This window comes from Zootoca vivipara, chromosome 1 (assembly GCF_963506605.1).
Source record: "Zootoca vivipara chromosome 1, rZooViv1.1, whole genome shotgun sequence".
Lineage (NCBI taxonomy): Eukaryota > Metazoa > Chordata > Lepidosauria > Squamata > Lacertidae > Zootoca > Zootoca vivipara.
Window position 1 is genome coordinate 68,286,702 of NC_083276.1, and position 24,881 is coordinate 68,311,582.

Genomic DNA, 24,881 nt, shown 5'->3' on the forward strand with positions numbered 1-24,881 from the left:
GGGAAACAAAATAAAACCTACATATAGCAACAGCGTTTTGTGTTGTGTGTGGACCTATTAGGTCCATAAATTACCATATAGCATATATTCAACACAAAAAACAGCAATAATTTGTTGCTGACAAAGGACAGCTGGACATACTGTATAAAGGGCCCTATTACCTTCAGTAGCTTCAGTAGCTCATCAAACCTAAATCCGGCCCTGGGTGGAACTCATGGACGCAGCTGCCCTTCTCCCCGCCCCCAAATCCATAAAAATACATAGCAAACTGAGGTTCTGTTCCCCCCCCCAACAAAAATCCTGCCTACGCCCATAGTGGAACCACTGCGTTCCTTCCGAATCGGCGTCTTTTGGAGAAAGAAACCGACTTCCACGGTATTTACTAGAAAACGTGGGCAGCCTTTTCGGGAACCCAAGAGCAAAGGTGCTGGCAGAAGGGCGGCAGGGGGCGGGGAGGGAGCCGAATCCTGGGCGGCATCACAGAGTCCGCGCCTGCGGCCTACGTAGCAGGCGAGCGGGTGGCGTCGGCGCTGAGGGGAGGGCTGTGGCCGATCCCGCCTCCTCTCGCGGTTCTTGGCGCCGGCGGAGGCTGAGTCCGGCCTGTGTGTTGCCGGCCGGCGAAGGGGCTGGTGGCGTCGCCGAAGGGGCTACCATGGCGCAGCCGGGCACGAGCCAGCGAGGGTCCGGGAGGACGTCGGAGAAGGAAGAGGCGTCGGCAGCAGCGAAGGAGACGGAGGCTGCCTTGGAAAGGCATCAGGAGCTGCTTGCAGGTGGGAAGCAGAAGCGACAGGAGGAGAACGCGCGAGATATTCATGGATGGATTGGGGGGGGGGTCCCGCTGGAACCAAACCGGCGGTGTGCCTGGAGGTGTTCCGGGGTCACTGGAGAATGAAGAATAGTAGACGCGAGAAGGGAGAGGAGGAGGAAGAGGAAGGAGGAAGAGAGGAGGAGGAGGGTGACTCAGAGGGAAAATGCACATGCTCCGAAGCAGCATTTAATGCCATAAAACAAGAAGTGCCGGGGTTCAAATTCGCCTAGAACTGGCAATCCCGATCAGTCCTCCCACATAATCCGTGACCGGCCTGTACTCAGTTTTCTTGGGCACTCTGCAGATGCCCAAAGGGACGCTGACATTTATTAAGCCTTTTAAGTCGAGGCCTTCTTTTGAAAACAAATTCGGGGGTGGGGGTGGGGGGGGCGAGGCCTGTCAGGCGCTCTCATGGGTGTGGAGGCCCATATGGCGTGATGTGGGGCAGTTCTTCCACGTTAGACCTCAAAGCAGATCATTCAGGTTCAAGACTCTTTAGTCATAAATCTCTGAAGGTGATGTTGGGCAATTGGGATATTGTGGGTGGCCTATGGCATTAAGCAGTAAAGTTGTGTTCATTTCTATTGGACAAATTTCTGTTAGCCTGCTTTATGTATTTATTTACGTTTATTTCATCATGGAAACCAAGGTTCCCAAGCAGTCACCCCTCTGGAAACTGACCAGATCAAGACCAGTTTAGCTTCAAGCATTGTGGTGGCTTCAGAGTTTGAATCATAGCCATTGGTCTTCTGAGAACAGATTTCCTACAACAAGAAGTGCTTTAAATATGATAAATACTAATGATGAGCATTATAGAATCATAGAATCATAGAGTTGGAAGAGACCACAAGGGCCATCCAGTCCAACCCCCTGCCAAGTAGGAAACACCATCAAAGCATTATTGACATATGCCTGTCAAGCCTCTGCTTAAAGACCTCCAAAGAAGGAGACTCCACCACACTCCTTGGTAGCAAATTCCACTGCCGAACAGCTCTTACTGTCAGGAAGTTCTTCCTAATGTTTAGGTGGAATCTTCTTTCTTGTAGTTTGAATCCATTGGTCCGTGTCTGCTTCTCTGGAGCAGCAGAAAACAACCTTTCTCCCTCCTCTATATGACATCCTTTTATATATTTGAACATGGCCATCATATCACCCCTTAACCTTCTCTTCTCCAGGCTAAGCATACCCAGCTCCCTAAGCCGTTCCTCATAAGGCACCGTTTCCAGGCCTTTCACCATTTTGATTGCCCTCTTCTGGACACGTTCCAGCTTGTCAGTATCCTCCTTGAACTGTGGTGCCCAGAACTGTATGAAGGAGACCAGTTGTTAGGTGCCTAGGAAAGTGGTGTGGAGTAAGGAATGTAGTTCAGGAAATGACTACAAAAATGCATTAACTTTCAGCTGTTGTATTCAAAGTGTAGTATTCACAATGGGACTTCTGTGTATAGTTCCAGCTGTGAGGTTATGACAGGTCCCAATGATCCTTAAGGTCTTAGAGACAATAATAATAACTTCTTGCAAGTCTTTCCAAACCTTCATGTGAATAAAATTGTCACAGTAGTTGTGATTGAATTAGAAAGCGATGTCTGCAATGTCATATGTGATACCTGCCATAAAGTTATCAGTAATGGGGTATGTCTAGCATCTTCAGCAAAGATTCCTTGGGAACATATGTTGAATGAGTATCCCAAATCTGAGGTGTCTTTCACTATACCATTGCAATCTCTGTAGACTTACTTGGAAGGATGTCCAATTGTTCTTGGTGGGATTACCGGTAAATTGCTTCCCCCTAGGCTGTATGAAAGACTGTCTTCTGGGTGATTTGCCACCTTCCACAAGCATACATTTCCCACCTGGAATAGATAGCTGATAGTTGAAAATGAAGTAGGATTATGTGTTGTGTTTTGCGGGAGTAGGCTTCGAAAGAGAAGTTGTTTTATTAGAATAACCTTGTGATGACCTAGTGTGTCATTACTGGTTCTGAGTGGAAATTCATTTTATTGATACAGGGTAAAATTGAACTGTGGGGAGGCAGAGTAAACTGCTCACAAGTGAGAAAATGCTTCTCTCCAAAAACATTTTTCTCCCATCATATTAGTGAAGCATGTTCTCTTTGCCATAACTTGCATGTCTTCAGAGAAGACAGGTCTCCTAACATCTTTCTCATGCTTTTCTGTCAGGTTACATTTTAGATGGGAACACTGTTCATATACGGTTCATGCAGGGCTGATCAGAAAGGACTGAGCCTATTCCTAGCCTCCCAAGTTTTTTACTTGCCTGCTTTTTTCTTAAGACAGGAATAGAGGAAGTACAGTAAATGCTATTTTATGATTACGTGTTCTTACTCTGACTCTTAAGTGGCTGTGGCAAATTCTTGTAAGTGAAATTACTTGTGTCAAAGACATTTAAAAAGTTGTCACAAGGACTTTAAAATTAAGGTATATATTCTAGTTTTAACATAATTCCTTTGGTTCAGTGGGCTTATCACAACAGTGCATCAAAATAATGTTCAGTATCACTTTTATATTGAACCGTTTTTCATTTTGGAATAGTAATTGAAGTGCCTTTGCCAAATTGAAGTTGTAATTACAGATATCTACTGTACTTGAGATGATTGAGTGCAGTTAAATGTTAACTCTCAGTTCTTTGCATATAATGTCACTTGAGTGGTCCTAATGATTTTTTTGAATTTATTTGCAATATAATTTGTTCCAAATTGAATCATGATATACTCCCTGTGCAAAAAGCACTCTAATCAAAGTAAAATTTAAAAGTGTAATGCATTGGAAACTTGTAAGCTTTGTTTAGCCTCCAGTGCAATAGCAATTGTTAGAAATTGGCATGTAATGTGGAAATTGAAACTTTTAAAATGAGCATAATTACAAGAGCTTAAAAAAAATGTAATGGCAGAAAAAATAAGGTAAAAACCGTTATCAACTTATAGTCTCAAAACCCTTGTTGAGTTTGGCATTTTTAAATTTCATATGTCCTTGTGTGCATATTTCAGACCTAACATGAATGCACATTCATACAATTACCTGTAGGCATAGCTGCCTACAGGACAGATACAATGCCATGATTTGTGATGTTGGCTTGCTGGAATAGCAGTGTGACACCCTGAGTGTACATTTGCTGTTGTAAGAAATGTGAAATTCAGCTGCTACTAAACAATTATCTTTCTTTCTGCTGACAGTAATGATTTTATACAGTTTCTTCCTGGGAGGCACTGATTTTAAGAGGAGTAATGAAACTTCAGGTGCAGCTGTGCAGATGGTGTGCCTTCTGAAAGGTCTGAGGGACAGTGTGCTTTATGAAAGCATGCTACACAAGTGTAGTAACTTCAAGGCAAACTGCTAAATTCAGAACACTTGTTATGGTATGTCATATGATTTTCATACTTATGTGGCAGTTTCATCATCTCTGTACTCCTCCTGCCAGCTCATAACCACGTAACATCACAAGAGGGAATATTAAGTACACATTGCATAATCATGGCACCACCAATTGTAATAAACACTCTGGGATTATTATTATTCTTGACAGATAAGCAGGGTGGATGATCTAGCCAGTTTACTATATAGCAGCACTCTCACACAGTTTCCTGCCTGAGTGAAATAGTTGTTTCAGGCAAGTTGGTCATCGGCATGTTTCCTTTATCCATCAATAGAAGCAAATTTAAGAAGAGATGAACTTATTGCTTGATTATCATCACTTAAAGTAAGCTGGGGAAGTCGACTTGAGTCAGCTTTAGTTACCTTGTCAAACTGGTGTGATTGTTTCTCAAAACACTAATTCATGCTTGGTATTTACTGTGACAAAAACCAATGCAGAGTTAAGTATGCTTCAGCTCACTGAAATAAATGGGCAATGGTGGGTGGTGCTGGTCTGGTCTGCCTCATGCCATTCTCTTTGTTTTGGAAGGTGGTAGTTCCAGGTCAGAGGTCAGCAAACTTTTTCAGCAGGGGGCTGGTCCACTGTCCCTCAGACCTTCTGGGGGGGCTGGACTATATTTTGAAGGAAAAAAATGAACGAATTCCTATGTCCTACAAATAACCCAGAGATACATTTTAAATAAAAACACACATTCTACTCATTTAAAAACATGCTGATTCCCGGACCGTCCAAGGGCCGGATTTAGAAGGCGATTGGGCTGGATCCGGCCCCCGGGCCTTAGTTTGCCTACCCATGCTCCAGATTAAAGTGCAGAATGGGAACCAGTGTGGTTGCTTATTGGCTTACGATGAAGAAAACTTGTCAGGCAACGATGAAGAAATAGATGTGCTTAGGAAAGTTTTCTGGTCATTTGGATTGGCTTGCAGCACTGGAGATCTTTGGGGAAGAGTATTAAAAACTTAAAATAAGGTGCTAACCAGTGTTAGAAACTAGCCAGCAGACATGTGTATTCTACAATTTGCACGGGTCCAGTTATGACCACATGGAGTTCTCTGGACACCACATTGGCGATTGTGGAAAACAAAATGTGACTTAGAGAAGGATCTGAAATATTTCTTTTGATATTTTAATGTGCTGTAAACCACATTGAGATTTGTTCTTTAAACTATGAAGTGGTATAGAAATCATCATCATCATCATCATCTGCACCGAAAAGGCACCTAGACATTCCACTGTAGTGCCCACAACCTAGGTTCAAGGTGCCATTTGACAATTAGATTATGTCTGAGTATTTAACACTGGCGCAAACTTACTTAGAAATTCTTGAATGATCTCTCCAGAGTGGAGCAGCCTCTTCCTTCTAATGAAGTGTCCTGTATCCCACCACAACTTACAGTTTATAATGTCTCAAGATTCTCTGTTGTCAAATGATGTTATCATTCTGTGTTAGCTCTCTGTGTCTTCCTGGTGAAGAACATTTTTATTTAATATAGACAGGACAATAAAGTGTAATATTGAGAGTTGCCTCTTGTTTGGCTTGGATCTCATATATCTGTTGTCACTTCTTCTGCAACTGGTTTAGAAAGAAAAATGGTATGGAAAATGCTTATGACTTCATGCGTATGAAGTCTAAGTGCCCCTCCTCAACTCAGCCCCTCAAATATGATATGTAAGAACTCATGAATTAATTATATTTTTGTTCCATTTCAGGAAAGGCCCATAAAGAAGGTGGATCTGCACAAACATCCCTTCTCATATTATTATCCATCTTCTTAATAGCTGCATCTGTTATGTTTCTGGTATATAAAAACTTTCCACAGCTGTGTGAGTAAGTATGACAGAGAATTTGCTTTGTTTCCAGCAAATGTACCTAAAGAAACTTACGAACCTATAGAACTCAGAAGTGAAGGACACAGTTCATTGAGTTTTCAGAAAGGAACCATGTGTATAAATGTCTAGTTTTGATATCAGAATTTACCAGTAAGCTGCAAGGTACTCTACCTGGCTCATTCCTGTCAGAAATTTGACATAGCCATTTAAAGATTACTGACAAAAAATTTGTTCAGACAATACATTATGGAAACTTTTTGTACTACTATATCAAAACACTTCATATCGCTGGTTAATCCCAATCTTAGTTTTAATATGTCACAGTATATAAATTTCCCAGGTGGATAGTTGTATATTCTGGGATTAGAGGTTAAACTAACCACCTGTTAATGTCTGGCAGAGCTGAGCTGTCCAATTCAAAATTATGTCATCAGACAAAACTTGGACGAATCCTCATTTCACTACACATTCACACTACACAAAGCTGTTATGATACTGGGTTCAAAGTAGTTTTTAACTATTGGAGCTCCCCTCTGCAAAAAACCAAACTCTGGAATTGTAGATTTTTGATAGTGCTGAGCACTGCTGTTTCAAGGATTTGTGATAGTTAGCTGTTACTGTTTATCTGACGTGAAAGCAGTGTTAAAAACTCAGATATATAAGCTAAGTGGTAAATAGCACCTTAAACCTAAGTTATGGTCGCCGCAGTAGAATATCTGTTTGCTAGGGGTTTGCCAGATTGTCCTTGGGGGGTCCCTTTCAATGCTATAATCCTATGATTCTATGATATCAACTACATTGCTTGACTGTAGCTTGCTCTTAAAACAATTCACTTGTCCCAGTATGCAAGAAGGAGAAACACACACAGTGGAAATGAAAATGGTATTAACTATGGACTAAGCCAGAGGTTTTTAAACTGTGGTCTGTGATGATGGAGGAGTAAGATGACCAGCAAGGGGTCCATGATTCACAGGGCAATAGAGAAGCACAAGATGCATGTCTTCTGCTGTGCACAAGTCAGCTGGCTCGGTGCAGATAGCAATCACCAACCTGTCACCCAGAAATCTCCACGTAGTTACAACTGGATCAGCTCCAGTAGCAAAACACACCTGGCACCTGGGGAATTCCAAATACTGTGTGGAAGTGGCTTACATTTGTAGTGTAGATGTGGCCATAGAGCTTCTTTGTATGTTCTGCTAAGAATCAACCAAGCGTTTTCCAAAAAATAATATCTACAGGTATTTGAAAGGAATTACTTGCTTCCAAAGATGCAGAGATTTGGGGTATTGTCTGTAGACGTGTTATCTATTGAAGCCCTTCTCTATCTCTGAAGGTATGTTTTGTCCAGTTTGAAAGCAAAGTGGATAAAAAGTCTAAACACCAGAAACAATTACTTTTCTCTCCTAAAGTATGTGTTCCATCTGCTTGTAGAAGTTATTAAAAGTTATTAAGTTGTGCCTGAATATTATGTTGAATACAATGTGCAGCCTTGCTTTGAACATTGACTTTGATTAATAATTGCTGGTGTGGAGGCAAAGGTTTTGATAATATCAAACTGTCCAGTAATTTCTGAACAACTGATGTTTTGATGCAGTACCTTTAATACCTCAACAGGTTACAGAATAACATCAAGTAGTAGTTTAAAGCTGACTGTATGTATTACAAAATCCAATAAGTCAAACAGTGTAATTAGTATTTTACATGAAATCCTAAGAGTGCATGATACATTATGTCACAGTGGCATAATGCTGTTGGGGCAAGCATCTGTTGTTTATGCTGGTAACTTCATCTGATTTTTTTCCCCTGCAGAGAGGAGAGAGAATGTATAAAGGTTCCCAGAGACATGGATGATGCTAAAGCCTTAGGAAAAGTTCTCTCTAAATACAAGGACAACTTCTATGTACAAGTCTTAGTGGCCTATTTTGCTACTTACGTTTTGTATCCTTATTTGAAAAATACACATAGCTGTGGCTTTCTGGAATATGACGTGAAGTAGTTTCTAGGCTCTTTTTTCTGTGTGGTAAGGGACCCTCTTGATAACATGGCTTGGGTCTGAAGATAAGTGAATAGGTGGAAGTTCATAGAAGAAAAGATACCCACCACCTGAAAGGGTCGGGGGGGGGGGCTTTTGAACAACGTGGGATGGAATGTGGGGAACAACTTTAAGAGCCATTAAGAATTTGTGTGACCGTACTTGGCATCTTTCCATATGGAACTGCTGGTAGTTAACAGTGTGTGGTTTTCACTGAAGTGTGCATGTACACAAAAGCTCATACCAATAACAAACTTAGTTGGTCTCTAAGGTGCTACTGGAAGGATTTTTTTTATTTGGTTTTCATTGGTTTGTATAAGAAGGCCCTTTCCCCACTTCAGCATTGAACATGTTTATTTCAGAATTTTCACATGTAAGATTGGACCAGAAAGGTAGAAAAAAATGAAAAATGGAGTACATGTGAAAACTGCATAAGAAGTCAAAGGGGTTAAGAGCATTTAGGAAGACTTTACTTACGGTATTTGCATAAAGGAATATTTTTGTGCTGTGAAGTTGTTTGTTACAAAAGATTCTTAACAGATAGGCAACCTCTTAAAACAAGCAGCTTTGTTTTTATTGGTGGTTTTCCCCCTGTGGGGATAGAATATGCTAATTTGCTATTGCTAGGTTGTTAACAACACTTGGATAGAAATGAGTCTTTGATTCACTTAGATATTTAAAAGTTGTTTCCATTAGTGCTATGTGAGCAACTTTTAGCAGCTGTAAACAAGGCTATTTAATGGTACTATTGAATAGCACTTCATAGTACAAAATTATGTTTTGTAAGATTTTGGTTCACAGAACTTAAGTAGCCTACACAGAGGTAAAGCTGAGATTGATTTATTATATTCCTGCCCTGGGACCCAATAAAGGTTAGAAATACCACAGGTTTTTTTATATAAAAAAAACCCAATGTGAACCTTTATTGGTATCTTAATTAGTAGAACAGCATAGTCTGTGAACCGCCATGACACCTCCAGGTATAAGGCAGTAAATTCAGTAAATAATAATAGTCTGTCCTATACATTGCTGAATGAACGTTTCAGATTTATGACTGAGAGCCAGGTACCAGCACAAGTCCTGCTAATACAATGGGGCTTTCCCCTCTCTTCCCCCTGTGACCCCCCCCCCCAAACAATTGACTGTGGGGAAGGGAGAGCGTGTTAGAGGATCCTGCAGAAACGCACCCAGGGGAGAGGGGAGATTTTCCCATCTGGCAAGCTGAAATGCGTGTGTTGACAAAACGATTATAATGTGATGTTGAATTCCTCGCAGAGTACTCAGCATCATATGCTGTGGTGTTTTATAAAACAGTGCCTGTAATGCAGGCATTCCCAAACTGCGGCCCTCCAGATGTTTTGGCCTACAACTCCCATGATCCCTAGCTAACAGGACCAGTGGTCAGGGATGATGGGAATTGTAGTCCAAAACATATGGAGGGCCGAAGTTTGGGGATGCCTACTGTAATGTTTCGCTCCTCCTCCTTGTTGATCAGTGGCAGTCTCTGATATACCAGCTCCCTTACAAGCACACCTGTATGACAGTTTTTCCCCTGCAGATGTGGTTGCCATGTACAGTGGTGCCTCGCAAGACGAAAGTAATTTGTTCTGCGAGTTGCTTCGTCTTGCGATAATTTGTCTTGCAAAAGCATGGTTTGCCATGGCAAAAAAAAGCCAAAAAAAATTGTCTTGCGAAGCACGGCCATAGAAAACTTTGTCTTGTGAGTCACCAAAAACATCGCAAAACGCTTTCGTCTTGCAAGTTTTTCATTGTGCGAGGCATTCGTCTTGCGAGGTACCACTGTATACCTAAAAATGAAATATATGAAGAGGCCCTGTGTAGAGAAGTTTTAAGGGACCACATGCCTAAGGTAGCCGTGTTGGTCTGAGTCAAAGCAAAATAAAAAAATTCCTTCAGTAGCACCTTAAAGACCAACTAAGTTTTTATTTTGGTATGAGCTTTCGTGTGCATGCACACGAAAGCTCATCTTTTAAATTGTTTTCATTTGGCAATACTTTTGATATATAAATTATTTAAAATTGTATTGGTTTTAAATTTCTAAGGTTGCAATCCTATATACCTTGGAGAAAGTTTTTTTAAAAAACAGTCAGACCTAACTTCTGAGTAAACATGCAGTAGTTTACTCTGCATGTTCAAAACACGAAGTAATGTTGTCCTTAACTAAACCTACCATCCAGTTTGCAAACCTTTGCTATTCCTGGATCAATATTTCTGAGTATACTTTCAGGATTTCTCTATCCTTTCCCCCTAGCTCTATTTCTTGTTTGTTTGGTAAGTATTAATTACAAATACGGAATGCTTATCTTCAAAATATTTGTTTAAGGTATTTGCTATTTAGTGCAGCAGCAGATGGTGTGAATAGTACAGGCATAACCTTTTAATATGTAATGAACAGGGGTGTTCTTATTAATTAAATATTTAGCTATTAAATGTTTAGCTATTACTTTCTTAGGCAGTTCAAAGCTGTTTACAATAAGACAGTAACAAACAAATTAGTAAGACAGCATTGAAACAGACACAGAAAGCAACCTGAAAACCTGCTGGCAGAGGTTTGCCTCAGGGCCAAAATACACATTACCGGTACTTACTCTAAATAGATTCTTCCCATTTAATTGCAAGGGTCTCTTCTCTGGTGTGCTGTGAGACTGCAGCATAAGGAGTAGTTTAATTTAACCTTTCTGTTCTGCTGCAGTGGGTGCCATTGGGAACTTTTCCCTTAAGGCTAATTGAGATGCAGGGGGCATCTTGATTGGGGTCATTGGTAGGGAGAGAAGATCCAAACTTCCCTCCCCAGTGGAGCCCACATCTGTAAGGAGAGAAGAATTGTTCTGCTTCTGTACACTTTATCACATGTGTGTTTATCTTTTTTTATTGGATTTGAAAAGGTGCCCTCAGGTTGTATCCAATGTTAGTCATATTCAGAGGAGACCCACTGAAATGAATCGACCCAAGTTAAACACGTACATTAATTTCATTGTGTCTACTCTGAGCAGTTGGGTGCACTGATTAGAAGATAGGGTAAGGATATTTTAAATATATTCAACTGGCTCTGTTAAATCAGTGCCCAATAGCAATAATTGTTTTATGTAAAGTAGGACTGGCTTTTCCTCCACTGAATTTTAACGCTAACAAATAATAGAATAGTTAATAGAAATGTAGCATTTACTAGTGAGTATAGTATACTAAATCTTGCCCTCCTGGGGCAGCTGAAATTTGCCTTTGACATAAGTGGTGGTAGTGATAAATCAGCTCTTAGAAAGGAGTACATTCTAATGGACAAAGTTGAATAAGTGATAGCAAAATAATAATTTTTCTAGCTAGTATTCAACTAAGTTTAGCCTGCAGTAGACCCAATGGAATTACTGAAAGTGACTAAGTTAGGTCCATTAATTTCACTGGGTTTACTCTGAGTAAAACAGAAACATTGGGTGGGATTCACATAACAAATCCTGCTTCTGCAACAAGGCTTACCCCTTAATTTCGGTGTTCTCCCAAATCCCCCAAAATTGGAGGGGGGGTCAGTATAGCGGGCGGGAACAGTGGCCTGGAGGAGGGTTGTTCAGTCTGGCAAGCTAATATGCTTGTGCAGACAGAATGTTTGTAATAGTGCAATGTTCAATTCCACCCACTTTTTCTCTGGTGGCTATAAAAGTGGGCGACAGGAAACCAATTTAAATGCATTAATTAGGGTGTGATGTACACCCATTTCCAAGACTTGAAACAACTTTTTTGGAAAAAGGAAGGGCATTGTGGTTAGGGTCATTTGCAAAACGCTATGTGGAGGTAATTTGAAAGTGGTGGCCTCAGTGCACCATGTTGTGGACAGCTAGTCACTTGTAACAACAGATGGCCCCAGATGCAGACACACAAAAACCCTTGTATAATAAAAGTTTAATTCAAACCAGTTTAAAATGAGTTTTCTGTAGTTACTACTATTTTTAAGCTTCTTGTACTAGAGTTGAAGTGTGTGTTCAGCAGAATCATACAGACAACTCATACATGGTAAGAGTTGTTCTAGACTAGTTTTCTCCCAGATGTGCTAGTTTTCTGCATGAAAGATTTTATTTTTAACATAAAGAGGAGTACTAACAAAGCAGTCCCCTATAGGTGGTCTGAGGTGATACAATTCTAACTAAGAGAGAGTACAGTAATATTGAATGTATAGATAAATGTTTAACTACATTGATTATTTGAAACCCTATTGCATGTTAATCATATGAAGGATGAATGTATAAGAGTCTCGTTTTCCATTCATTTGCAGTGCTCTGGACTTGGGGCCTCTTTCTGTTATATGCTGTCCTATTTAGTTGGAAGACCTGTTGTTTATAGATATTTAACAGAGAAAGCCGTGAAATGGTCACAGCAGGTAAAGTCACTCTGGTGGAACATCTGTCCTAAATGCTTACATTTAAGTATAAGAGGATAGGAATTACACAAATACAGTGGTTCCTTGGTATTCGAATGGCTTGGCTCCTGAACAAATCGGCTGCCGAACGCCACAATCCCAGAAGTAAGTGTTCTGGGTTGCAAACGTTTTTCAGAAGCCGAACTTCCAATTTGGCTTCCGCTTGAGTACAGGAAGTTCCTGCAGCCCCTGCAGCCAATTGACTGCTTTGCCTTGGTTTTTGAACGGTTTCGGGAGTCGAACGGACTCCCAGAACGGATCAAGTTCGAGAACCAAGGTACCATTGTATCCATTCCCCCCCACGTCTGGGCACAACCTGGATTTCATGCTAAACCATAGTTCAGTGTGACAGGAATGAGTCTAGAAGTAAATTTTGGGCTTGCATGCCATTCGTGCTAAACCCTAGCTTGTGTCGTCTGATTTGACAAACACTGATTAATGTTAATTTCAAGCAAGCCAACTTGAAACCAGTTGTAGCATATCTCTTTCCACCCCTACTTTCCCCAAAGTAACAGCAAATATGGGGATTTCACAATATGTCAACCACAGGTTCTCTTTGTTGACAATGAAATGAGTTGCTAGTGGGCTGTTATGTCTGTGCCCTCAACCCTGGAAACTCACAGGTGCTTTCTGGGCTGTTTACTTATTATTAGTACCGTGTTTCTCATATTATAAGACATGTCTTATATTTATTTTTTCCCTCAAAAAAACACACTGTGGCTTATTTTCAAGGGATGTCTTATTTTTTTCTTCCTCCTCCTGCCGCGGCCGGCATTGCTGCTGCGCCTATCACTATGTCTTATTTTCGGGGTATGGCTTATATTCCTTGAATGCTTAAAAATCCTGCTATGGCTTATTTTATGGGTATGTCTTAAAATATGAGAAACAGGGTAGTAGTAGAAGTAGTAGTAGTAGTAATAATAAATTTTATTTTTTATTTTTTTCTGTACATACATTCACACCCCTACCTAGAGAATCCCCTATGTAGAAATTGCTTCCTTATTTTGGGGTAGCCCAGTTTAACCCTCAACCACCTGAATTCACTATTAGAGGGGTAAAATCGGACCTACTACAAAGCATTGCAGTATAGGATATTCCTGTTCCAGTCAATCAGCCATGGTCCTCCATGATGCTCTATTTTGTTCTCTCTCTTACCCAGTTCGGGGGAGGGGTTTTTCATCCAACAGTCAGCATTCCTTGGCCCTCCGGGCTGTTTTGGGGTTTGCCAGCATCCTTAGTTCCGCCCCAAAAGTTTTGTTGTTGTAATTCTGTGAACCTTGGGAGTTCAACCAAACTTGCTGCTTTCTCCCTCCTGTGTGTGAATGGTTCCATTTTAGCTACATGAAGACAAGCACTCACAAGTAAACTTTGGAAATAGAGGGAAGGATTATGCAATTAAGATGGCTGGTATATTTCTAAAATAGGATTCTTTTAATTTGGAATTTTTATATCCCAACAGGTTGAACGACACAGAGAACACCTCATTAACTACATAATATTTTTGAGAATAACTCCTTTCCTTCCTAATTGGTTTATCAATATAACATCTCCTGTAATAAATGTACCATTGAAAGTATTTTTTATTGGTACTTTTCTAGGTAAGAATTCTGATTAATATTAAAGATTTGCTAAACGTGACACTATTTTCCTTTCTGCATGCTTCATTAGTACACAGCCCCATCTCTTGGGCAGTTGTATAAATTTTGAATAACTGTTTTTTGCATATTCTTATTTTAGTGATTTATTTATTTTTAGTTGTTAAGGAACGCATGCTGTAAATTTCACAGTTAAATAAAAATGAGCTGAAATTCTACATATCTATCATAGGATACATTCCATTTTAGAGCCTACTCTGTGGCATGATTGTGGTGAAGAAATCCTATATCGCCACCATTGTTTTGTCAGCTCATTGGATCTGTTCGCAGTAGTAAAAAGGCTTGTTGCAGTCTGGCCAGCAGGGGGATGGTGACTGCTTTGCAAGAAGCTTTTCAGATAAAGTTTCTAACATCCACTACAGTGTGGATGCTATGGTTATTTCTGAATCAGCGCCAGTGATCACACACAGGGCTCCTGACTGTTCACTTTGTATTCAATACCTTTCAACTTGTGCAACCTGAAGTTGTGAAAAAGTTATCTGGAGAACCAAGACCCATGATAGGCGCTTTGGATCCTTGGCCTCTCTGGCTTATTAAATTTTCAAGGCTTGGTTGGGCCAGTCAGTTGAGTCACAGAAGTAGAGAAGGTGAAGTGTCAGTGATACAGAAGCAGACAGAAGTGAAATCCTGGGTTGTAGCTTACAGAAGGTGGACCTTGGTGACTACTGCTTTGGCCTGTAGCTTTTGGCCTGCAGGATGCCACAAGGTTCTGTCTTGACCCCATGCTTTTTAATGCCTGCTTTTAAGCAGGCAGCAAATACATTTTTATTTAGGCTGGGTTTTTGTTTTGTTTTTGGAATTTCCGTTTTTCATTCTTGATTGCTTTAATTATTGGGGGATTTATAAGCGGTATTTTATTGTATAAACCATCTTGTACATGTTAGTTACAAGCTGGAATATAATTAATACTGTAGTGTAACCTAAATAAAAATGCTTTAAAAACAGAATCATATAATTGCAAAGTTGGGGGAGAACAGGTTATTCCTTCATGACTTCTGAATCATCTATATTAGATTTGGTGACATTAAAAAACACACAACTGTTTTGAGTTTATTTTTTTTTCTCTGATCCATTTTCCCATCTTTTATTTCCAGGTGTTGCACCACCATCTTTTGTAGCAATTAAAGCTGGAACAACGCTCTACCAGCTTACAACAGCAGGTGAAGCAGTCTCCTGGAACTCTGTTTTCATTCTCATGATTCTAGCTATTCTCTCCATTCTACCAGCTATTTTTCAGAAGAAACTTAAACAAAAGTTTGAATGAGAATTAGCCTGGATCTTCACGTCCCATATTTCATCTCAGGATCAGCACTATTTCTATGGTCACTTTTCTATCGCATCCTTCACAATTTGAAATGAGAGAATTATAAGAGATTAAAATGCTTCTGGACTTTTTGCTGAGTTTTATTTATGGGGCACAAAGACAAAATAACTGCTGTCAGAAGAAATTAAGATGAACCATATACTTTTTAAAGTATTGTTCATTTTAACTAATCAGTAATATATGTATATGTATGCCTTATCTGATTTTGTTTGTGTAGGCTTAACATGATAAATTCATTCCTGTTTCCCTCTCATCTTTGCACCATTCATAATTCTGAAAAAGTAATAGACTGCACAGTTCTTTCTGCAGCCCAGTGGAGTAATGGATTGTATGGATTCTTTATTAATGAGCTCCTTGTGGGAGAGCAGGAAGAGATATTTTGACCAGTGTTTCAGAAATTCCTGGGTTTCATTTTGCTTCATGCCAACTGTGGAGACACTGAAAGGCATTGAGTGACTTTCCTGTCATATGAATGTTTTTGCTGGGGTTGGGGTTGATCAGACTTTTATCATGGCACATGAAAAACTATATATATATATATATATATATATATATATATATATATATATATAGCGCCAGTATTTCATATGTATGGCAGCTGTTTCCAAAATTGCTAATATTTTATTTAACTAATTAATCAGTTGTCAAAAATAATTATTTGCATGCATTTATAAGTGCACGCAAAAATGTGGGAATCACTTTGAGGAATTATCAATTTCAGTTAGTAAGCAGAAACTATGTCATTATAGTTAAGTATATAATGTTTGCTAGGTTTTTATTTAAGCAGCATGGCCATATAGCATAACCTCTGATGTAAAGATCTATTGGTGCTCCAAGTGCCCAAACAGTGGTCCTTCAGGCATGGAATCCCTCATTTGTTTTCATGCCCCTGCAGTTGAAACATTCTGTAACTGCCTCAGTATGAGGAAGCTCCATGCCTACATGCATACTTTCGTTGGGTTAAGGTTATCATGTACAAATTGTACATCTTGTAAATAGACGTGCTAGAAAGATGTGTCCCTGCTCTGATGGAAGGCTAACTGATGATTAAATTTATATTTGAAATTTTAAGAGCTCTGTTATGGTTTTTACTCCCCAAAGTAATGATACCTTTCCTTGAATAATTATTGTTGCTAGGGCTATTTTGTTTCTGTTTCTGGGCTTCATTATATTGTTCCAGTTCAGAATGCCACTCAAGTGTGCCCATCTCTAGGCCTGATTACTCTGTGCGGTTATTTTTGTTATGAAACAATTTTAGCCATTTTACAGTTCTTACAAAGCAGACTACTTGCCAGCTTTTGCTGTCCTCCTTTAAATCAAGGCTAGCATGCCAAATTTAGTCTGTAGACAGTTAAGTACTACATGCCTGCTAGTCTGAAGAACTGCTGTATAGTACCTATTCCATTCCCGTATGTTGGCACTCCTTCCCTCTCAAAATGGCATTCTCCTACCTGGTTTACAACTCCTCTGAGGTACACAGTGTCCTTCTGTCTGTAACCAAAGGCCCTTTGCAGTTCCCTTGAGCTGTGCAGCTCTTCAGCAGATAAGCATTCACTGAAGAATGCTACAGGTCTCTTCTGTGATTGCTCAAAAGCAGTGGTGAACAGGTGGACATTGGCGGTGTGGGTGGATGATTGCTCCAGTAGTGAAAGACTGTGAGGTCCATAGATGTTTGGCAAGCAATCTGATGTACAAGAGGCAAAATTATGCTGTTTGAAATGCAGAAATAGTTATTCACTAAAACGGTACAATCTATTAAAAGCTAGTTGCAAGCACCATTGAAAGCAATGGAATGGGTAACCTTTGCTGTAGTGTGCCCTTTTTGAGTTTAAGCAAGACACTCTAAAACTCAGTTGGTAAAAGTGGAGAGTACTTTACATGGTTGAAATTGCTCATAAGTCTTATTTTTGAAGTTGCATGGTGCTTAGTGCTCAAGTGCATTGGATTATTAGGAATAAAAACATTCTAATAATTTTCTGCAATCTTATAAAATAGCTTTCCTCTCATCCTGAAAAGCACCACTTTTCAGAGGAGCTTTTGAAATGTAAGAGTGTGTGTGAATATTGGCAGGTATCAATACCTACTGCAGCCTTGTTCTTTTGTAATATAATATGGATTGAATCATTTTATTACAGTATTATGTATAAATGCAACTACACAGAAGGTACATTTATATACTTCGTCATTTGTGTTCTGCATATGCCGTTTTTGTTGCTTCTTGCCTATTTTTTATTTTTTAAAAAGTGTTGACCTGACCTCATAATAAATGGTATAGCGGCATAACCAAATGTTATCTTACTAGGTATACTGTTATTACTGGTTAGATTTTTTCAGAGGTTGGTTCAGAAATGTCTAAAAGTACACCTGTCACAACAAATGCCGCATTATAATGCTGAACCATTTTGACCTTAGTAAAACTGTGGCAGGTGATTTGTGTACTGTAGTTGATACTCCTGCTCTGCCGAGTCCAAACTGTGTAGTATTTTTGTTGATTTGAGACAACATAAGAGGTAATCTTCATTTTGTCTTTGCTGTTCAAGATACAGTACAATGAACTGGTTGAATTAAGTTTTCAGACATCTTTTTGCACTACATAACAGCCTACGTTTTACAGAGCTGTATGGTTTTAATTCTATGTAATAAACTGAAAATAGAACAGTTTTGGTTATGAAATTTGCTCCATAAACACAGTAACTTTTTATTTTGCACATTTATCATTGCTATATTGTCAACATACATGGCTCTTCACAGTGGAACATAAACAAAAAACTCCATACAGTTCTTGTCCACTGAGGTCCTCTGAAGAAGCTCTTCTGTGGTATGGTTGGTAATAGAACGGAAGATCTTGGTTGCATCATCCTGCCTTTGGAATCCTGAGATATCTGTTTGGCCTTCTCCCTAACAGTATTCTGCTGCCACCCGGGTACTTTTTTCTGGTATGGCTTTATCTTATCATTGTTTCATTATGATTGGCTCCCTTGTTATTGTTTTTTATTTGCTACTTCGGAAGAGAAAAACAGGAAGGGGAGATGCAAGGGTTATAAGGGATGAACTTAAGAAGACATATTGGCTGTGTTTGGATAATAAAATCTCAGCTAAATAAGTTAAGATACACGCATTCTTCAGGAACCTGAATGCAGCTGAAAACAAGGTTTGCAAACAAGCAAAGTTAACCATTGCTGTTATGTCCAACCTTGAACTAGTTTATGCCTTCCAGGAATGGCAGAATATGAAGCCATGTTTTAAAGCTGGCTTCTATATCCTGGCTTATTTGGACGCTATCAAGATGAATTTTATGAAACTCTGGGAGGCAGTGGAAGACAGGAGTGCCTGGCGTGCTCTGGTCCATCGGGTCGCGAAGAGTCGGACACGACTAAACGACAACCCATAGCACCTGGTTTGCACATAACGGAAAGCTATGGTTTAACTACCGGTATGACTTCTTGGCTTCTGTCACCGCTTGGTGCAACAGGAAAAGCAACATTCATATATCTTGGCTTATCCAAACATAGTTACATATTACTTCAGTAAGATTTTGTTTCATTATTTGTATTTACCAAGGAACATAACCTGCCTCATGAAACCTAATAAATGGAGACGGTTCTTTGGGGTCTCAATTCTCCCCACATGTGGGTTCAGTTTTTTGTGCCGAGCAACATTCACAATTGCCCAAATATTTGTTTTATTTCTTTAATTTTTATTCCCATTTGTCTCAACAGAACAGCATGAACAGTAGTAGCACGTGGTATATTATCATGCCCTTCTTTCAAACTGATTAAATTCTGATGCAGAAAATTATATGTTGAGTATGGTTGAGAGATTTATATCCATGCAGAAAGCAGCTTTCCCAAAGATGAAGTTCCATCTGCTTAGTTAAATGTATGTGACCTAATTCTTCAAATGCAGAGTACTACGCTCACTGAAAGTCTTGTGAAAATGCTTTTTTTAAATTCATTGCTTTTCAACAAAATATAACAAATCAAGATGGCGACAACACCATAAAACAGCCAAACATACGTAAGAAGAACCTGATTAATCAGGCCAGTGGCACATCTAATCCTAAATCCTCTTGTCAACAGTGGCTAGCCAGGTGCCTGTGGGAAGCACACCTGCAGGAGCTGAGCACAACTCCCCTTCCACGGTTTCCAACAACTGGTTTGTATGGGCTCAAGTGTAACTCAAATAGTATCCCTCAGCCCCCATCAAAGGTGTCTCTGAACACCCAGGTCTGCTTGGCACCTAAATGGCACATTGTGTTGACCTTAGGCAGACTTCCTAAGGGAGAGCATTACATAAAGTCAGCACCTTCCTGTTCTGGTAGAATTAGTCTTGTAGAATTGTAGAATTAATGTAATACAATGTAAATGGTAATTGTACTTCCGGCAACAGACATTCAGTGTGTCAGATGTTTATTAAAGTGCTAAGGGAGAATCGGGGGGGGGGGAGCAGGTTTAAGATACCTTTAAAGCCTTAAACAGTATGCAATCTTAGTACGAATCAACATCTTCTGTTGGGCCTGAAAATCAATAGTTAAGCACTACAGATATAATCTGACTACAGACTAGACATGAAAAAACTTCAGTTAAACTGGTTACAGTGAGTAGGATAAGAAAACTACTTACCTTTATATGTTTCTACTTGGAACATATATAGCAATCTTTTCTTGAAATTAAAACAATGTGCAGTCTCATTGGCTGTATGTATGTGATAATGTGTTTCTTTTTGATTGGGTTTCCTAGTCCCCTAGGAACTCAAACTGAAATATTACTTTTATACCCCTTTGAAAAGCAGACCCCCATATTATTGTTGGTATTTTCCATTCCACCTTTAGTTACAGATGTGGGATTGTTACATGTCACATGTCCGTTTACATTCCAGCACTGTTTGCTGGCACAAGCGGAACTTACATTGTGGTGTTGTTGCTTTTGCTTTTCTCTCTCTCTCCGATGAGACAGCAAGGAGAGACGACATGTTTCTTTGTTCTGATTTATGATTAATAAATCCATAGTTTGCTAGTATGTCTCCACAAGCCTCAAGCCTCTTTTTGTTGCGCAGTTTGCTCTGCTAAGTAAAGTAAAGTGTGCCCATGTCAGCAGACTTGGGTCACTGTTTTATGTCACACCAGAGGTTGAGGGATCTTCACAGCTGGGGGCTAGCCAGCTGGCCGTTCAACCCCCAGATGCCAACAGTTATATCAATATTTTTGAAATTTCTGTGAGCTTCAGGGGCTACTGTTAAATAAATCCATGTTCAAAGTGCCTCTGCCTGTATGGAGCTAGATGTGAAGTTCTTTGGACCCAGGCTAAATAAATTGAACTAAGAGTATCCTCCTCATTTCCACGTTTTTTTATTGCATGTGAGCTTTTGTATGGAATATCTCTATTAAACACTCAGAAGGGTGATTGGAGGGTGGATTGGTTGGAGGATGGATGGCGGCTAACAGATTGAGGTTGAATCCTGACAAGACAGAAGTACTATTTGTGGGGGATAAGAGGCGGGCAGGTGTGGAGGACTCCCTGGTCCTGAATGGGGTAACTGTGCCTCTGAAGGACCAGGTGCGCAGCCTGGGAGTCATTTTGGACTCACAGCTGTCCATGGAGGTGCAGGTCAATTCTGTATCCAGGGCAACTGTCTATCAGCTCCATCTGGTACGCAGGCTGAGACCCTACCTGCCTGCAGACTGTCTCGCCAGAGTGGTGCATGCTCTAGTTATCTCCCGCTTGGACTACTGCAATGCACTCTACGTGGGGCTACCTTTGAAGGTGACCCGGAAACTACAAGTAATCTAGAATGCGGCAGCTAGACTGGTGACTGGGAGCGGCCGCCGAGACCACATAACACCGGTCTTGAAAGATCTACATTGGCTCCCAGTACGTTTCCGAGCACAATTCAAAGTGTTTGTTCTGACTTTTAAAGCCCTAAATAGCCTTCGTCCAGTATACCTGAAGGAGCGTCTCCACCCCCATCATTCTGCCCGGACACTGAGGTCCAGTACCGAGGGCCTTCTGGCGGTTCCCTCGTTGCGAGAAGCCAAGTTGCAGGGAACCAGGCAGAGGGCCTTATTGGTAGTGGCGCCTGCCCTGTGGAACTTTCTCCCATCAGATGTCAAAGAGAAAAACAGCTTACAGATTTTTAGAAGACATCTGAAGGCAGCCCTGTTTAGGGAGGCTTTTAATGTTTAATAATTATTTTATTTCATTTTTCTGTTGGAAGCCGCCCAGAGTGGCTGGGGAAACCCAGCCAGATGGGTGGGGTATTAATAATAATAATAATAATAATAATAATAATAATATATTATTATTATTATTATTATTATTATTATTATTATTATTATTGAAAACTCACCCCTCTTCACTCTTTTCTCCACAATACAAATATTACAAAACTTTTCCTAACACTATTGCATGTGTACCTGCATGTTGAGTCAAATATATTTTGTCCTTTTTATGTGTGAGAAGTCTGAGGTAACCTTCAGAATGCAAATCAATGCAGTGACTGCAGAGAGTATGAAGCAATAGAATTGGCTGGGAAAGGAATGACCCAGGAGAATTTTCTTGTTCTTATGTGTAGCATTTAGGTGTAAAATGGCATCTGTTCCTATTTGAAATAATAAATATTAGAATGGTAGATAAAAACCTGAATAGCAAATAAGTGTCTTTGTCATGTAGAGCAAAGGTTTGAAACAATCTGCCATTCTATGACTAGTGTTTTTAGATTGGAGTACTGTGAGCATTTGCTACAGTAGATTTTTGGCATACACATACAACACAGGATGAATATCCCAAAGTGTAGCTAATTTTGTCGTACTAATAAAGTTCTGATTTTCTACTTATTGGGAGTTGGATGATGTCCAGCTGCTGAGGTTTCTACTTAGCCCTTAGTATTTACAGCATTTTGAAGCAAGCTACCGTACATGTGCCTGTTGTCTTTGTCCATGGAGTTTTCTTGGCAGGGATACTGGAGTGGCTTGCCAGTTCCTTCTCCAGGCTGATCGCCGAAGAATTGATGCTTTTGAATTATGGTGCTGGAGGAGACTCTTGAGAGTCCCATGGACTGCAAGAAGATCAAACCTATCCATTCTTAAGGAAATCAGCCCTGAGTGCTCCCTGGAAGGACGGATCGTGAAGCTGAGGCTCCAATACTTTGGCCACCTCATGAGAAGAGAATAATCCTTGGAAAAGACCCTGATGTTGGGAAAGATTGAGGGCACTAGGAGAAGGGGACGACAGAGGACAAGATGGTTGGACAGTGTTCTCGAAGCTACGAACATGAGTTTGACCAAACTGCGGGAGGCAGTGCAAGACAGGAGTGCCTGGCGTGCTATGGTCCATGGGGTCACGAAGAGTCGGACACGACTAAACGACTAAACAACAACACCGTACATGTGAAACACTTTAATCGTTAAGGTAGCCAAATTTTAAATTCTTAAACTTTCAGTTTAAGAGCTGGAATGAGTTGTTGAGAGGATTTGCAGCAATAAAGGCTTCTGCTTCACTGCTACCAGTCCCTTAATTCAGTGTTTCTCAACCTTTTTTGGGCCAAGGCACACTTGTTCCATGAAAAAGATCACGAGGCACACCACCATTAAAAAAGTTAAAAAATTTAATTCTGTGCCGCCCTATATTGACTATATAATTATGACTGTAAGAAACACTTGCCAATTGCTGTGTTGGTTGCAATCTCCTGTAATAAGGCTTCACAAGCCGCTGATTTCTCTGCCAGCACAATCCTTTGCTCAGCAAGTTTCAGGTTGAGCTCATCCAGCCAGCTTCTTTAAGTTTGTCTAAAACCACCCTCCCGTGGTGGTGGCTGTTGAGAGCTGCGCTCGCTCCGCGTCGTGACCCGGCCGGCTTCCTTTCCGGCGGGCCAGTGTTGCTTATTGGCGGCCGCCAGGCACGTGACAATGCAAATCGCCCTTCTCGTCGCCGCACGTCGCGGCACACCAGCCAGCGTCTCAGCGGTTGAGAAACGCTGCCTTAATTTACCCATCTCTCCTGCCTGATAGAGCAAGAAAAACTCTCTCTTTGGCTGACAAAAAGGCCTGTTTGAGTAGCAGAGCAGAAGTCTGAATCTCTGCGTTAGCATCCAGCAACATTAGCCCTTGTCCCCTTTTCTTGTTTGCTGCATTTGATTCTACTCCTCTGGTAATTACCATGGTAACTCTGTGCATCTGTTTCAGTTGACTGCTGCCAGGAGCCTCATGTACCATCTCTTTAATACTGGCCCTATGGGATACTTGGAACAAGTGCAGAATGTTCCTGCAGCAATTCAGATACCGTAGTTTTAACACATAGCTACTACTGTTGAAAAAGCCTGAAGTATATAGCAGCAGGGGCACTTTAAAGTGGAGTAAACTGGAAGCATAGTGCTCATGTGAATGCAGACTTCAGCATAGGGCTATGCAGAGAACTTTGTGCCTGCCATTCTCACAACCCTAATTAGTTCCAAATAAGTTCTACATTTTAATGGCTTTTAGAGGGTCTCCTTGGAAAGCAAAATTAATTTTCAATCAGTTAATGGTAAACAGTTTCTTATGCTTCTGTTTAATTCTTTGCATAAAACTGCTACTTCTTGGAGGCAGGGAGGGGGAAATGTTGTCCACATTATCTGCCACACTAGGTGGTATTGCCCTCCACCTGCATGCTTTGACCCCAAGCGACAAGCCTAGCTGATCTACTGCCCACAGCTGCTCCCTGGATCTGGTCTTCTTCCTATTACTATTGGCAGATTTATGGTCTGTCGAGGCCCCATGTACAACTCTTTTTGGGGGGGCCAGTTTCCTAACACTACCTAAATGTAACTATGTTAAAATTAGGGTAACAATCATGTTTCAAATTAGATAATAATAATGTTTCTGTCTTTGCGTTGTGCTTGCTCTGTGAAAAAACAATTTGGGAACAATGCCTGCTGTGAGCCAAGGAGGAGGAGGAGGAGGACAGTGATAATAAGAATCCAAAACCTTTGTAACAATCAATAAAAATCTGATAATAACTATAACCTCCTTTCTGCCATGCGGCCAAACAACATGGGCACAAATCCAGGAGAAGGTGCTAATACTGATGATGCTTCTACACTGGTCTCCCTTCCTCTCCTTCCAGATGTGTGGTACAAAGGAAGCAGGGTTTAACAGTGAAGGAGCGATGAGGGCAGCAACGCAAAAGGGGAGCGAGAAGCAGAGAGACGGAAATGTCCGTTGAGAGAAAAGACTGGGCTCTAACTCCGGGGTGCTGAGGAAAGAACCAACAGCGGGAGAGGAAACGGGCTTTATCCCCTCGCGCCGCTCCTCCCAGAGTCTTCTCAAGAAACCACACTGCAAGGAGCATCACGTCATCCTTTCTGCTCACTGCGCCTGCGCAGCATTGCGGTCCTCGCTTCTATTCCTCCTTCTCTCCCGCCTCCCCCCCCTGGAAACAT

The 24,881-nt window shown here is 40.6% G+C and overlaps 1 protein-coding gene across 1 annotated transcript; it reads left to right on the top strand.

Annotated features, from left to right (window-relative positions):
- The first annotated feature begins 552 nt into the window (after positions 1-552).
- Positions 553-16,538, top strand: TMEM41B (transmembrane protein 41B). Its single transcript, XM_035119428.2, has 7 exons — positions 553-770; positions 5,911-6,028; positions 7,840-7,968; positions 10,261-10,354; positions 12,345-12,449; positions 13,948-14,086; positions 15,238-16,538. The coding sequence occupies exons 1-7, from the start codon at positions 653-655 to the stop codon at positions 15,405-15,407; spliced, it is 873 nt and encodes a 290-aa protein (XP_034975319.2). The 5' UTR covers positions 553-652; the 3' UTR covers positions 15,408-16,538.
- The last annotated feature ends 8,343 nt before the right edge of the window (positions 16,539-24,881 follow it).

Coding starts and splice junctions, on each gene's coding strand:
- TMEM41B (XM_035119428.2), top strand. CDS start 653: ATGGCGCAGCCGGGCACGAGCCAGCGAGGGTCCGGGAGGACGTCGGAG. Junction 771..5,910: donor GCATCAGGAGCTGCTTGCAG/GTGGGAAGCAGA, acceptor GTTCCATTTCAG/GAAAGGCCCATAAAGAAGGT. Junction 14,087..15,237: donor TTTTATTGGTACTTTTCTAG/GTAAGAATTCTG, acceptor TTTTATTTCCAG/GTGTTGCACCACCATCTTTT.